This window comes from Copadichromis virginalis, linkage group LG17 (genome assembly GCF_057382275.1).
Source record: "Copadichromis virginalis isolate Kocher_CV1m ecotype Utaka linkage group LG17, C_Virginalis_male_GT1.1, whole genome shotgun sequence".
Classification (NCBI taxonomy): Eukaryota; Metazoa; Chordata; class Actinopteri; order Cichliformes; family Cichlidae; genus Copadichromis; species Copadichromis virginalis.
The window spans coordinates 31,446,789-31,462,207 of record NC_140634.1 but is presented as its reverse complement, the minus strand read 5'-3'; the positions used below and the strand labels follow the sequence as shown (position 1 = coordinate 31,462,207).

General features: G+C 41.2%; 1 protein-coding gene across 2 annotated transcripts; it reads left to right on the top strand.

Annotated features, from left to right (window-relative positions):
• The first annotated feature begins 2,034 nt into the window (after positions 1–2,034).
• Positions 2,035–15,164, top strand: nudt4b (nudix (nucleoside diphosphate linked moiety X)-type motif 4b). 2 transcript variants are annotated; one of them, XM_085436650.1, is made up of 5 exons: positions 2,035–2,519; positions 10,166–10,276; positions 11,128–11,172; positions 11,329–11,416; positions 12,121–15,164. In XM_085436650.1, the coding sequence occupies exons 1-5, from the start codon at positions 2,421–2,423 to the stop codon at positions 12,339–12,341; spliced, it is 564 nt and encodes a 187-aa protein (XP_085292776.1). In that variant the 5' UTR covers positions 2,035–2,420; the 3' UTR covers positions 12,342–15,164. The 2 variants fall into 2 exon arrangements, with proteins under 2 accessions (XP_085292776.1, XP_085292777.1); XM_085436651.1 differs by lacking the exon at positions 2,035–2,519 and adding an exon at positions 3,112–3,337.
• Positions 15,165–15,419: the final 255 nt, after the last annotated feature.

Genomic DNA, 15,419 nt, shown 5'->3' with positions numbered 1-15,419 from the left:
GGCATTGCATCCATAAGTTACATCTTGAGGGAAAGTACAGGAGTGAAGGAAATCTTGAATGGCAAGCCACGTGAAAGCTAAAGTAGCATTTCCTTTAATGCCAAAGTATTTGACCTAATGACTACACAAAGGCCTAACTGCCAGAAAACTGAGAGTCAAAGGGATCTATGATACACAATTTCATTTTGCCAGCATTTATCTCCTGAAACTTTAAAGACAGAATAAAGATTCACTTGACTATCTCCACAAATCTTCACAAACAAGTCAGATATCACAGTGCCGGTTCCCCTTTGATCAATTTCATTAATTTATGGATTTTTATCTTCCGGAGCTGACTTTGCTTTTGATGTTGTTATTTGCAGGCGTACAGCATGCTGGCCTGCAGGTCAAAGGTAAACCGAGGCCAGGCTCCCACTCAGTTAATGTGTGCCATCAGCACACGTGCTCTACTCTGTCACCATTAGACTGCAATTTGATTATCTGGAGTGAGTTTAAAAGACATCATTTAAACAATGACTACATTTACTTAGCTGATAACTTAGCACTTCCCACAGGTACACGAGAGCAACTGCTATTTGATAGTCTTCCCAGGAAGAACAGGTCAGGAGTTTGTTGTCACAACCTCTGACAAAAAAACAGTTGCAACATCAAGATGCCTAATTCTAGTTTTCAGAAGTAACTCAGAAAAATACTTCTGATACCCACATGTTTGTTTTCCTGCTGAGTGGGAATAACACACTCAGAATATGACCTCTGTAATGACATAAAGTCAGTGAAAGCAGGGAGTATCTCAGTGATTTCCCAACACTGGACAGAATGTGTTGTACGTGATCGTGTGCACACTTTTGTCAAAAAGCAGAAATCTAAGAGGTTTTTAAGCAGCTGGTTCATTTGAACTAGAAAAACAACTTACTACAGCAAGAAGACTGTGTAAGGCACATAGAAGTAGACAGAATGTCTACTTCTTACATGTGGATGTACAAAAGGTGGAACCTGTAAAAGAAAACCCATAAAATCCAATTCAATAAAACTGACACAGCTGACTATATCATGGAAAATGCTTTGTAAATCCATTCTCTTTGTGGGATCTGAGAGGTGGTATTGCTCAGCCGAGCCATGATAATTCAAGGAGAGCTCCAGGTCTGGTGGGTCTGGTACTAATATGATTAGCACATATCTGGGGGATTTAAAACTGGGATTTCACAATTTGAGTGTTTCCTTAAAAGATGGTCTTTTAAACTTTCAGTCTGTCTTTTATATCCCAGATCAGAAATCAGCGAGTCAGTGAACAATACCAGGAAAATGTAAAGGCCAGAAATCAGTAATGTCCTCTATCAAAATATCATACTTCAAAAGATCAAAAATGTCATTTCACTTTATTAGAATTTGATTCTGTCAAGGACAAGTCATCCATTAATTCAGTTAGATTTTAAACAGTAGTTTTACTTCCTCCTCGGTTCTCATTCGCACACGAGTCTGAGTATATAATACTGTTTACCTTATGTCTGCGATGGACTGTAAAACTGCCACCAGAGCATAAATATTGTTATCTTGTCTTCTGACAGATTTGTCTCTCTCCCCCCCGTTCCTTTTGAAGTTCCGCCACACCAACATCAAGGCTGTAGCTACTGCGGACACTGAGGTCATGTCATCTGCATTTGTGTCTGTGTTGGGCTTTAAGAAAGAAAAAAACGAAACGTCTGTGGAAGGTGCCAGAAAATATGTAGATATACCTGTGCCTGGTCAAGATTTGTTTTTGTTGGATTAGGATATGGGGCAGTCCTAATCAGCATGATTTTTTTCTTTTTCACTGCAACAAAATGATCCCCAGGACCTGCTAAAATTCTTATCAGGAACCACACACTGGATGTTTGATAAAAAGCTCCCTCTTGTACTACTGGAAACAAAATAATAAACTTACGTATCAATCTATGTTTTAGTAGACGCCTAGCCCCGCCCACTTTACACAAACCCATCCAATTAGCTCATCCCCTCCTCAGAGGAGTGATCTGTATTTCCGAAACTCCGGGCTGCTTGTTCATTGTACTGAGTCAGCGGCCATACGCAAATGGATCCAGAGGAGGGCTGTGCTGTGTAGGCTGCACTCTACATAAGCTCTCAACCTGCGGGACTGCGCGCACATACTGCCGACTGGAGATCGCAGGTAGCATCTGGGGGCTTGACTTACACATCAGAGGCTCTGATTTGTGCTTATTTTCACAAGGACAAGCTTAAATCCAGGATTGTCTGACGAGATCTTTCATACATCCTCCGTTCCTGATCTGCCCATCGGGTGCATAGAGCAGTACAATGCGGCGGCTGTGCTGTTGACTAATTGGACACCCCCTCCACCTTTTTTTCTTCTTTTATTTTGCTTTTTTTTTGCCGGTTCTTACTCAAGGAGGCACATTTCCAAATCAATGATGAAGCTCAAACCAAACCAGACCAGGACATACGATGGCGACGGTTTCAAGAAGAGAGCGGCTTGTCTGTGTTTCAAGAATGAACGCGAAGAAGAGGTAAGAAAGGTTATCCCAGTGTGACGCTGTTTTCCTGCATCTTATCAACAATATGCAGCGTTTGTGTGCTGTGACTTTGTGGCCTAATCAATCTGCATCTAGCAGCCATTCAAAGTGCACAGGGATGCTCTTTTTCAAAACGCACAACGATCCGTAATAAGACACACGGGCTTTGATTTATGGTGTTGCCTACTAGGTGTAGTTACGTGTTTGCTGGCAAAGCCACTGTCTTTTTGGTTTGTGTTTGCGTGCTGCTGATGTGCCTTGGGCCATCCAGTTTAGGCTAGTTTGAGGAGCACGTAGAGAAAAGGGGGGAAAAGCGGTGCTGTCGAGCCACCTTCACCTAGCATCATACGACTAATAGTACGTTTGTTTCAAAATAAAACACACGGGCAGCAGCGCAATGTGAAACTGCCCTCTTAAGTAAGGCGGGGCTCTTATTTTGAAAGTAACTTCCCGTTAGCTTTTCGCTAGCTTGAAGCAACGAGCAGAAGGGGGGCGAGGCGCTCACTTGTACGTTTCCTTTAGTAGAGGGTTTAACAGTGGCGTGGGCTGAGCGGGGGGGTAACAATATATGCCACAGGTATACTGCTAAATATATTTGTCAGATGTAAGGTCATTTTAATATGACAATAATGTAAACGTCCATGACCGAGCAGCTTCATTCACGGTTATGCTGCATCCCGCCGGCCTTGGGCGGGCTGCTGCGTAGCAATACTGTTGATTAGGATTTAAAGGGACCATCACATGTAAATAATGAATGGATGTGACAGGCTCTGATGGGCAGTGCTTTAGACCCACCTCAAAGGAGATTTAAGGTAACCTAAGGCAGGGCTTTAGTGAGACGTCCGCCAGATTTTAAACTACCATAGTTTTCTATTTTATTTTTTTTATTTTGTGGGGTGACTGTTTCCTCCCCCTTTTTTGCAATATTTTTTTGTAACTTCAACCCCCCCCCCCCCCCCCCCCTAATTATCAAAAGCTGTAAAAATGGACCTTATATAATGTCTCTGTCTGCTAACTGGTCTGGTTAACTGGTTTACGTGCATGAATGTTTCACCAGTAAGTGACAAAAGTCAAGGCTGTCCCCTGCATATTCTGGCTTGACTATATTTAGCCGTTTTTTGGCCTGGCATAAACAAAGTGTTACACAATGTGCAGTAAAGACATCACTGTCTGCTGTCACTAGACAGCCACTAAGAGCTCTGCCTAGGCTCTCCAGTGTTTGGCTGTTAAACACACCATATCAGGAATTTTACAAGCATGCAAACAGCATATCTGCTTGTTTGCACATGTGGACGTGGTATGCTGTTGTTATGTAAGATTTTTTTTTTTGTTTTTAAATGCGTAGCCATAAAAGAAATAGAGATACTGTGCAGAGATGCAGTTTTGCTTTCTTTAGAATTGTTTTGGTTTGGCCATTTTTACTTGCATTAGTGTACTGTAATATTGTGACAACAGAAGGATGTAGGTGACTACTACCCTCAGGACTTTAACAAGCATGTCTGGGTTTGCAACCACAAACATGACTCAGCTTTAAGTAAGAGAACTGATGTGATGCTCTTACTGTAACTGGGTTGGCACTAATGGTGATTTTTGAAGACGATTCACATGTAGTGTAAGCTTTGTAGTAACACATATACACTACATATAGACATGTAGACATTGGATACCTAACTCTGGTGGAACAGGAGCTCTAGATCTGCTCAGCTGTTTTTGTTTTGGAAGGGAAAGGAGAAAGCAGGGCCCATAAGGCCAGAGACTCTGTGATAGCAATAGTTTAACTTCGAACAGTGAAAAATGGGAAGCTGACAATTCAAAGAGACAGACAAGTTGGTTGAGCTGGTGGAATTACATTTCATCACCACAGTGCTAAGTTGTCACAACGAATAATCAAACAAAAAGAGCCAGTGTTTTTATGTGTGTCTACTTTAAGTCTAAACATGTCAGTAATAGGAAAGCCACATATGTTAGTGTGCTAACATATGTGGTTAATGTGATGCATCATAGTAAAAGAATTTCAGCACTATTTTCCCCAGTGGTCGTCGCTTGGTATAATTCAATCAAATTGTGTGCTCACTGAATTATGTAATGTCCGTGCTGCCTCAAAGCTGCAATATGGCTATTTTACAGTCACCTTCAGTTCATTTTGGCTTTCCAGCCTGAAATTTTCATTGTTTTGCTTTGCTTTGGTCCTCCCTCCTTCTTCAGCCTTTTGTCTGCTGCTGTTGGTCTAACAGAAAGGCCTGTACAATACTTTCTAGCTGGGCCATAAAATCTTCAACTACTAGAGCTACAGTTGCTCAGATTTGCTAATTTAGTTGTCTACCTTCTTAATGTGCTTCCAGTGGTTTAGTGTTTAACACATTCACTCGGTGAGCGAAGGGTCACTTGTTTGTTTCCAGACGCAGACAAAAATCTCTTCAGGGGTTGTGTCGGGAAGTAAAACTGGTGGCGAATCAAACAAGGGGAGCTACCTGCTCTGTCGACCCTTTTGTCTAAGCCAGAATTCAGTTCTTGGGTTCCAGTGACCTACCATTATCTCATGGTTAGCACCAGGGTCTCTTCGGTCAGTTTTGGGGGTTCTCCATGACCGCGCTGACTTGTTTGCAGATAATTTACATTACAGTGCGCCCCAGGTGGTGAAGTTTAAGCTAACATCTCAGAAATATAACAGGAATAACTACTTGGCTGTTTGGCCCTGAGCTACAGCTACTCAAAGGTGTGCGCAATGGAGTAGTATCAACGCTTTAGACTGAAGAATATATTCTTGCATTCACCTGAGTGTCACAAACTATGATTCCATATAAATGCAAAGCAGTTTTATAAGGTGATGATGTCACATGGTATTCTTGCTTGAAAGCCACCACCCCCATGTCAAATCTAGCAGTTGCCGTCAGAGGCTTTTAACACAGTGAATTTTAATGCCATAAGTGTTATCAGGATAACAGTTTTAGCAGTAACCTCTGTGTTTCTCAGATTTTACCCCATGGTTTGATATTGAAAGTATCCCAGCAAGTAACAAATGCTGTCATCATGGAAATGGTGGTGGCCGGTTACCAGTTTGAGAAGACGCTACATCTTAACATCAAGAATGAAGTCGCATGTGTTCTCTGCATTTGCATTTTGTGCTGTTTTCCTCCGAAGTTGCTTGTTTATGACTCTAATTAGTTGTCGTATAATGCAGCCACTATATTAATTTCTCAGCACCATCAATCATGTCTCCTGCGCTCCTCTTCTTTGGTGTCTGTGACTTTACATCATTCTGTCCTCCGGTTGCCTGCCTGGCATGTGGAGCCTTCTTTATTTGACAGCTACAGGCAGTTCCCCATGGGGAGGAGGTGTTTATGTCCTCCAGAATATTCCTCCCTGCTGTCTCCGTTTTGAGGCCATGCCAGAAGACCGACTCTGTTTTTAACTAATAGTGGTTCTGAAAATCTTTTGCCTATTCATGAAGTTAACTAGTGTTCAGAGAGGTTGTGTAATCAGTGACTTCTGGGCTCTACAGCATACACGTCTTTACATTGAAGTCTTTAAAGATGACTCATGTGTATTTCATTGTGTATTTCGCTATCCAGAGGAGGCTTATAGACACACACCCTGTCTAAGTGGTATGCCACTGGTAAACATGCAGTGTTATATGTACATGGTAAAACCTCTGAGCAAGTTGCTGCTAAATTTGCATCCACCATGCAAAAAGTTACAAAGTGCCCAAACAGTTCATGTCTTATGGCTGATTTGGATTTCTGTGGTGAATCTTTGTAGGGGTTATGTCGTAAGCTATATAACCATTCATGCTTGTGCATGGCGTTAATTACCTTGTGGTCATATCCCACTGTTTTATATGTGATGCCAGCCACGATAGAAACAAATAAAATCCTAGGACTTTTCTGTTTCTTTCTCTCTCTCTCTTTTTTTTCCCCCTTCCCTAACGTATTTGTCCCTCATGTTTTGCCTCTTTGTAAATTCTCTCACATCCATTTCAGTGATTTTGGTTTGGCGATGTCCCTCATATGTGAGTCCTTATATCGAAGCTTGATTATTATTCCTCATGCTAGGGCGGAAAATCGTATCTCATTGATCAAAGACTGTGGCGAAAAAGCAAATGGAAATGTATAGGCTTGAACAGGCCAGTCACAATAGTTCCATTTGTTCCATTTTCATTTATTTACATTTCCAGGTAGATGCACGCCAGATTACACTGTAAAGTTTCACAAGGGTTTTGTAGTTGTTGTTTGTAGTGTCACCATTGGCATATATTTACCAAACAATACTTTCTTTTTGCTACTAACATGCATGTGGTACATCAATTATCAATAATGTTGCCCTGCCACCTTTAGGGAGGTTTGTTAATCTTCCTTCTCCTATAAAAGAATTAAAACTTGGAATATGCTTTTATGATTTCTTACGTTGTCAAAGGAGGAAAAAAAGCAGTAAACAGTCCCTCCCCCAAGGCAATTTTTCTCTTCTTTTTTTATGGCTAGAGAGTAAACATATATGTAAACCAAATAATGTAAACAGTGTAAGGAAAGGTTAGTAAAAATACATATTGGTGGAAAAAACTATAATAAAATACAAACATGAAGGAAATGTTTTCAGTCTTAGTCTTCCAGTTTTTTATGTTATGCAAAATAACAGCTTCTGTTAACTAAGGTAAGAAAGACTCCCTGCTTGAACTGTATGTTGACCAATCTTGGTTACGTGCTTATTCTGCCCCTAAAGACCCATTTTAAGTAAGTAAAGTTTATTTATATAGTCATTTGATGGCTTAAAATACCCTGCCTGTTTTTGACTTCTTAACCCTGGAAAAATCGGTCTAGTTTTGCTTGTTATTTTTTATAATTACAAAAAAATCAAATTGGAGGAACTGTAATAACTCTGCCCAGAGGCCTCTCCTCTAGCCCGACCTTCTTTCTGAACATAAGTGGGTTTTCAGTGCTCAGAGTTCACCATCAGCTGACTGTTGACCTGCCATCCAGGTGTGAGTTATTTTGTTTTTGGGTTTTTTTGGCCTCTTTAAATTGTAGCTTGTGTGCTGTTTTTGTACTAACTGGTCTTTTTGTTCGGTGGGTTGCTATACAGCTCAGAAGGCGGAGCTTAGTTAATCTATACTATAATTATTATTTTTATTTTTTAGTTGATAACGGGAATACCAGTTCACGTGACTGTTCAAGTTACTGAAAATAAATGAACAAACGGTTCAAATAAAAGTGTAATAATGATAATTATATAAAGGAAATGGACATATTTTGGCAGTTACATGTAACATGGTTTCTTTTTATTGTGATCAAAAGGACTTGTGTTTGGGAAATTCTCTAAATTCTTGAATGTAGGTGAATGGCCTAAAGAGGTTGCAGGTCCATATTTGGCATTGGACAGGTGAAATTGTGCCCTACTGCTGCACTTCTGTATGAAATATGGAGCAGTGTGAAGAAGCAAACCTCTTTAATTAAAGATGGTTTGTAAAATGTAGATTCCAGTCTCTACATTCCAAAATTGACCCAACCCCTCTTTTCTTAGGGTGGATGAATAATATTTCCTCTTCAACAACTACAACTAAACGCTAAAATGAGCTTCGTTGTTGCTGCCCCGGAAACACCGTGTTTTGTATACATCGCGCACTCACTGCTTAGCGATCTCCCCTTAATCCTCGCCGGCTGCAGTTCAGCACACACGCACTGTTAAGACGTGAGGACCATTTGGCACACCCGTGAAGTCGCCAAGTCGGTGAGCCTGCGTGGAACCTCATGGCACAGTAATGACTTCTGGCAGGTGACATTCACATTTGTAAAGGAGGAAAAATAAAATCACTGCTGCACACTGACAAACAAAATAAAAGATCTCACTGGCAAAAGCCCTCCTGTTGTTGAGGGAGCTTACCGAGGCAGGTTACCAGGTTCAGCTTTGCACATTTCTTATAGTTTGCACCCTCCTGAGAGAACGGCATGCCCTGCACCAGTGCTGCTTGTACTATTATCTAAGCTGTACACCTGTCACATAACATAAACATCTGTTGTGTGATGCTTCTTCTTAACATCATCACTAGGGAAATCTTTGCACGCATGCACTTAACATCGGTTCCCCATCACCCCCACCCTAACCTGCAATCCGGGAATAAGCAGGTGGTTGAGTCAGGCATGTGAGCAAGACACCAGCCGGCAACTGATAGATAGGGCTCCAGTCATGTGCCGTATCAGTCAGACAGTCTGGTCTTCAGCCCAGGCAATTTAGAAGAGCCTCAGAAAGCCTCGTGTAGCCGCGGCCACAATCCCATTAGAGAACGTAAGGGAAGCCATACGAAAGCTGAGGTGGGATTAAGCGACAGGCTGACTTCTCTCACAGATTACTGCATATGAAGTCAGTTAGGTTGCGTTGTTCACCATCTGTTGCACATGCACATGCTCACAGATTTCTCACACTAATTCATGGACGTTCACTGTGTGGCCCCTTTGCCCTGACCGGCGCCCCCGCTTGTTTGTCGATGCTGGATTATGACAGAAAAAGGAAAAATGCTAAAATGTGCTAGAATCACGCTTAAATGAACCATCAGACTGTGACAGAATCCTGCTTTGTTTATTTTTTTTAAACACACTTGTTGGCTGTATGTGTTAATGATGATGACACAGCTTCATGCTAAATGCGATAATGCTCATAGCAGCTGTTTTCGTGTTTCTTTCGATTGCTATGTGGATACTGCCGCAAACCGCACACACAGGCACATCTGATCTGTACGTATCAGTGGACACTGCAACTGTCGTGTAATTCAAACCCCAGCGGGGCGCTCGGGAGCACCGGCAGAATTTTAGGGGCCCCCAGCTGAGTTTACAAGCATTGTCCGCTGAGTTCATGTTGTGTCGGGACCACATGGACACTGGTATTAATTAGGGTTGAGTATTTTCAAGAATGGGCATCCACATGAAGTGGTGGGGGGAAAAAAAAAAGAGCAAATAAAGGAGTAAAAACTGGATTATTTGCTCAAAGAAATATATATTTATCTAAATGTGTGTAGCATCTTTATGCAACTCAATTTGTCTGTGTGACAAAAAAAAACCCTTTTGTATAAAGTCAAGGGGATATGGACTACACTGAAAGTACTTTCACCTGGTCCCTTATTTAAATGGTGGCCACAATGGATCAGTCCACACTGGATTGATTAATTTGGTACAAAGCAATCATCCCATCTATGAACTAGCTTGTAGCTCCCGAGCCTTGGTTTGTGTTGTCTCGTGGTCTTAAATCTGGTGTTTCGCATTCGTAAGAAAAAAGCATGCACCATGGAGCACGGAGTCACTCCACTAAGAGCATTAAATGTGCATGGATCCTCTTAAAGAGATCAGAAAGTAGTGAAATAAGACCACCTGTGTCTCTCTACAGTCCACAGCTGTCTGCGTTCAGTTCTGCGAGTGAGTGTAATCCTGTCTTTGGCATCTTGTGAGCGACGCTAAGCCAACTCCAACCATCAGTCTTTTTTTTTTTTTTTTTATGTTTTGAGTCCCAAGGGTCATGGTTCATGTCCTCAAGTTGCAATATAGGCCACTGAAACTCTGTATGCTCCTGCGTGCTTTAACTCCTTTGGTTTATTGGGGTTTAAAGTAAAAATAATAACTCGGTCTGCATTTCCTAAAGTTTTTCTTTTTCTTTGACAGGTTCTGCTGGTCAGCAGCAGTCGGCATCCAGACCAGTGGATCGTCCCCGGAGGAGGGATGGAGCCAGAGGAGGAGCCATGTGGCGCAGCAGTGCGAGAAGTGTTTGAGGAGGTAAATAAATCTGTGCCCTGACTTTGTTTTAATGTTACCGTATATAAGTCAAGTTTGAAGTCTATAAAGTGAAATAGGTTTGAAGTCTATAGGTAAGGGTGAGAGGTTTTTGAAGGGGTACAGTGTCGGCAGCTGGGTGAATGAGGAGCCTGATGGTATTTCAGAGTTCCCCCTGGTTGAGAACCTTGTGTTCTCAGCAACGTCAGTGGTCTAAACTTGGCCCTTCACTAGATTCCTGTGCATTCACAAACCCTGTAGCCTTTCCCTCAGGACACATCAGTGGGGCAGACTGACACTTGAGCAGATGACATATGTCTTAACAGTAATTTGAGGCCTGTGAACAGAACACAGTACATCTGAATTAATAAAATGACTGTTATGAAAGGGACTCTCTCATATTACTGTAATAACAATCTGCAGAATTCAAGCAAGTTTCTTTTTATTATTGTATTCTTACCCAGGTGATGACCCAGTACAGTATAAATGACAGTGAAATCTTTTATATTGATGTTATATGTCGACCTTTAACTCTGTAGCTCGTAGCTTTGCTACTAGTTTCTGCAAAAACTGTCATAGGGGTTTAATTTGTTCAGTCCTGATATATGTATTCTTTATTTGTGGGCAGTTATCTGTTGGACTGTCCTGAATGTTGAAACGCGACACAGTTCCCACTGTGTTGATGCAGAACGCTGCTTTTCTGTTGTTTTCACTTTCTATTCATCTCTGTGACTGATCTTCTACAGAGGCCATAGCTACTTGAGCCTTCCAACAAAGAAGTATACTCTGTGCTTCCCAAACACTACAGCCAGTAGAAATGAATGATTTTCTTTTCTCCTTTATCTTTTCCTCAGGCCGGTGTGAAGGGCAAACTAGGACGCTTGCTTGGTGTATTTGAGGTAAGCTTTTCACAGGACAGGACAAAATGTGCAAATTGTATAAAATCTGCAATTTTTTTTTACTTTAAAATTGGCAAATAAATGTAGGTGTGAATTGCATGATTTATTGCATCGCTGCATTGTAATTAAATATACATCTGTCTCTGATCCTTAAAGCAAAACCAAGATCGTAAGCACCGAACGTACGTGTACGTGTTGACTGTGACGGAAACCCTCGAGGACTGGGAAGACTCTGTCAACATAGGTAAAGTTTTGCTTCATGTCCTCCCCTTAAGCATCAATACTTGCGGTTTTGAGTGCTGCTGCTTACACCATACTCTGTATTTTTTATTTATGTGAAGACTAGAGTACTGCACAGAAACCACACTGGCAGTTACAACAGGTGCCTATAAATCTAGGCCACTGATCATTACTGCAGTGGTACTTAGCTGCAGTACGGTATATTACAGCTGTCAGTGCGGCGGACGTCAGTATCCAGTCTGTGTAATCCAAAGCCTAATGTATCCCCTCTGTTCTTGCTTTGAACTCTGAAAACCTTGCATACGTCAGTTTGGTCTGTACATGCATATTTGAAGGTTTTCAGGTGTGTATATATATATTTGAGTTTCAAGATACTATAGATATAGATGGATACTGTATCTTCACCCTACTTTAATGCATCTTATTAAGAATGCAAGTTTGCCTCATTGTGACATTCTGTGAAATGTTTCAATCCAGTGTCACTGTTTTTTATTTTTTTTCTTCTAACAAGTGAAAATGGGGTAACCTGCAGAAGCTATTAAAGCTCACAGTCCACTTTGTCTTTTGATATGAAGTCAAATCAGCTTGTGGAAAAGGGAAAGAAGGGGTTACGTGGCTTGTTCTGCACAAAAGTTACAGTTTGTGTGACAGTGCACTTTGCTGGTGATTAAGAAAACCTGATCTTCAGTTCTCTGTCTCCCTCTGCAGGTCGTAAGCGGGAGTGGTTCACCGTGGAAGAAGCCATCAAAGTGCTGCAGAGCCACAAACCCGTTCACGCCGAGTACCTGCGGAGGCTCCAGCTCAGCTGCTCTCCCACCAATGGAAACTCCATCCTCCCGAGCCCCTCATCAAACGACAACTACCCCCATTACAGCGCTACACCCACCACACCCTCGACGGGCAGCGTGCTGGGCTCCTCCTGCAGATAGGACTGCAACTCAACCTCCTGTCCTGTCTAGCTGAGACAGTTCACCTAAAGTCTGTACAGTCTCGTGCATGAATCTAAAGACTTTTTCAGAGTTGTGGCTCTTCTTGTATGTATAGTTTCTAATCTTAGCTGCAGGACAGACCAAAGCCATTGCCAGAGCCGTGTTAAAGACTGAGCAGGAGAAGCTGGGAACACTCTGGCAGAGAAACTGTGATTGTGGCTAAATCGAACACTTTTCTTTTGCTGGCAAACGTCAGAATGAGGAGCTGAAGTTTGGGACGAAGAAGCTGCAGACTCTGCTGGTACGAGTGACCTCGTGAAGGAATGCCTTACAGAAACTTTGTATGAATGTGGTATTGGGGTTGTTTTGTTTCACTGATGGTCCTTTTTATGTCGTTTTATTTGAACGAATATGCTGCGTGAATTCTAATAAAGCGTAGTCGACAGTGTTAATTGGTAAGAGACGGACACGTTGCATTTTAATGTAAAAGCGTGATTTCCTTTCCACCATGTTAACCATTAACTAATGACAAAATACAGTTAATTGATCTAAATTAGTATTTTCACTTAAACTTGGATGTTGGTGTTAACAAATGCAGCTGGAGTGAAGGTACTGGAGTATTTCAGTTAACCATTAACCTGTAAAACAAAACAAAACAAAAAAAAAAAAAGTTTCTACCTCAGTGAGCCTAAACTGGATATGATGATCGCCATGGTCATGTCACAGAATGATAGCACTGCTGTGTTTATAGTTAAACATGAGCCAGTGTCTGCGAAGTTGAGTGTCAGCCAACCTTGACTGATCAAACACTGCTCTGATGTCAGTTTATGACCACATACCCTTTTATCAGTGCTCAGTGTTTCCCCACTGAAAAGTATTCAGAAGTGCAAATTACGACCTTGCTGGGGTCGTGTGGCCGGGCTCAACTTGAGATGCTTGGAGGGAGGGAAGTGCATTGCTGTGATTTATGCTGAATGAAAACAATTGAATGATTGTCTGCTTTTCCTTTAACCAGCAGCAGTTTTCTCTCTCTTGTCTCGTGGTGCTGTTTGAAGAATCTGTCCACTAATTACATTTCCACATAAACTATGATTGCTTTGTCCTGTGTTTGCATAGGGCTGCAATTAATGCATCAAATGACTTGACAATGACTTTTTTTTTTTGTTTTTTTTCCCTGTTGATCTGTTAATGTCTTGGTTTATTCAATGCTGCCGGGGGAGGGGGGAATATCTACTGGATCAGTGAGTTAAGCGATGCAAAGCAAAGGTAAAATGATCCAGTGACAGTTTGATTCAAAGAAAGAAACAGTGCATTTTTAATCTTTGATAATTCTTACCATTTCCAACACAACCTTTGGCCTAAAAAAATTATTTATATATACATACACACACACACACACACACACACACACACACACACACACACACACACACACACACACACACACACAAAAGAAATCCATCTTCCTTTTCAAAAGCCAAAGAAAAGTGGCTCACCCCAGCTTTTAAATGTCACGTTTCCTCCCTGAAAACAGACTCCCACTCTCTCCTGCTTTGACGGCTGAATGACGACTAGTTACCACACGCCGATTTGTAAATAGCTTTGAGGAGAACCGCTGACAATGTGTTTTTAACCGAAATGAAGCTGTAATTTCTCTCTTTAATGTTTTATATATTTTTTTTAACAATGTACAAATGGCAGAAAAAGAAGACCTGTAGGAACTCTCCCTGACCCCCCCACTGAATACGCACACTACAGGGTATTTGTATCACAACATAGTGACGTGCCACAGGTTTAGGATGTGAAGGTCGGCTGGTGTTTGTGTTGAGGTGATGGAGGGGGGTGCATCATGTAATAGTTGTATTAAAATGACTGACAGCAGCGAATGAGATTATATGGATGATAATCTGAAACTTTAAGATGAAAACCTTTTTAACAGACACAGACGTCACACGAGTATTGACCCAGAGTAAACAAGGATTTATTTTTATTATTATTATTTTTTAATGCAGATGTATGGGACATGCAGAGGGCTGGTGCAAACATCAAAGATCAGATGAATGCATTTGGAAATGAAAACGGTGGTACAATCCAGGCATTTCTCATTCTTTTGTAGGAGTTCAGTCATATCTTCAGATTTCATGCCACGTCTCACTTTATCTTCCCAGTAGATGCTGCTCTTTCACAAAACCTTATCTGCAGTATCGTAAAATAATACAGCGGTTCAGCTCGCGTACAGTCTCGGCCTGTTTCTATGTGTGTCTGGACAGAAATATGTGCCAAATTAAAGGAAAACAGTTTGTATCCTTATGGGAGGTAAAAGAACTTGATGTTAGTGTTTTAATCGTCTATATCGTAGAGCGAGAGGGTGGAAAAAAACATCTCAAACACTGTTTGATTAAAATCTTTGTTTTATTTCAGAATATGATTGTTTTATAATGTGAAAAATCTCTTTCTAAATCCAAACTGCACCCTACATTGTTCAGATTCTCATGAGGCGGTGATTCTTTACCTCGTGCCGTTTTGAAGTTGAACACATGCGACTGTGTCAGACCACAATCTGAACGTGAGCCCAACTTGAATCCATTAATCCTGATGTTCTACAGCTCCCAGTCACATCTCCCTCCGCTTGTTGAGATGCTGTTGGATGCTCGGATCTTTGCTGATCTGTGATTGGTCTTACTGTAAACAAGGCAAACTAAAGATTTGTTATTGTTTATCTTAATATGCACAGCAATGTTTCATGTGAAAGTGGGTTAAAGAATTGGAGAGGAAAGACCTTTGGAGAAGAGTGCATTAAAGAGGAAAAATCTTATTTCAACAGTTGTTGAGGATTTATTTAACTGATTGCAGCATATACTGTTTTTTAAATGTTTTTATATGTAAGAATTATTTGTCAAATTAAGCCATAGTGTTTGTGTTTATATATGTATGTATGTGTGTTTGCTAGCTGATATACTAGAGTAGGACAGTTTTCACAGTGACAGGAGCTGAAAAATTACCTTTAGCAAAAGTTTCACGATGGAGTGACTATTACAGAGCCCCTCAGTCTGGAGAGTACAGCAAATCCACATTTTA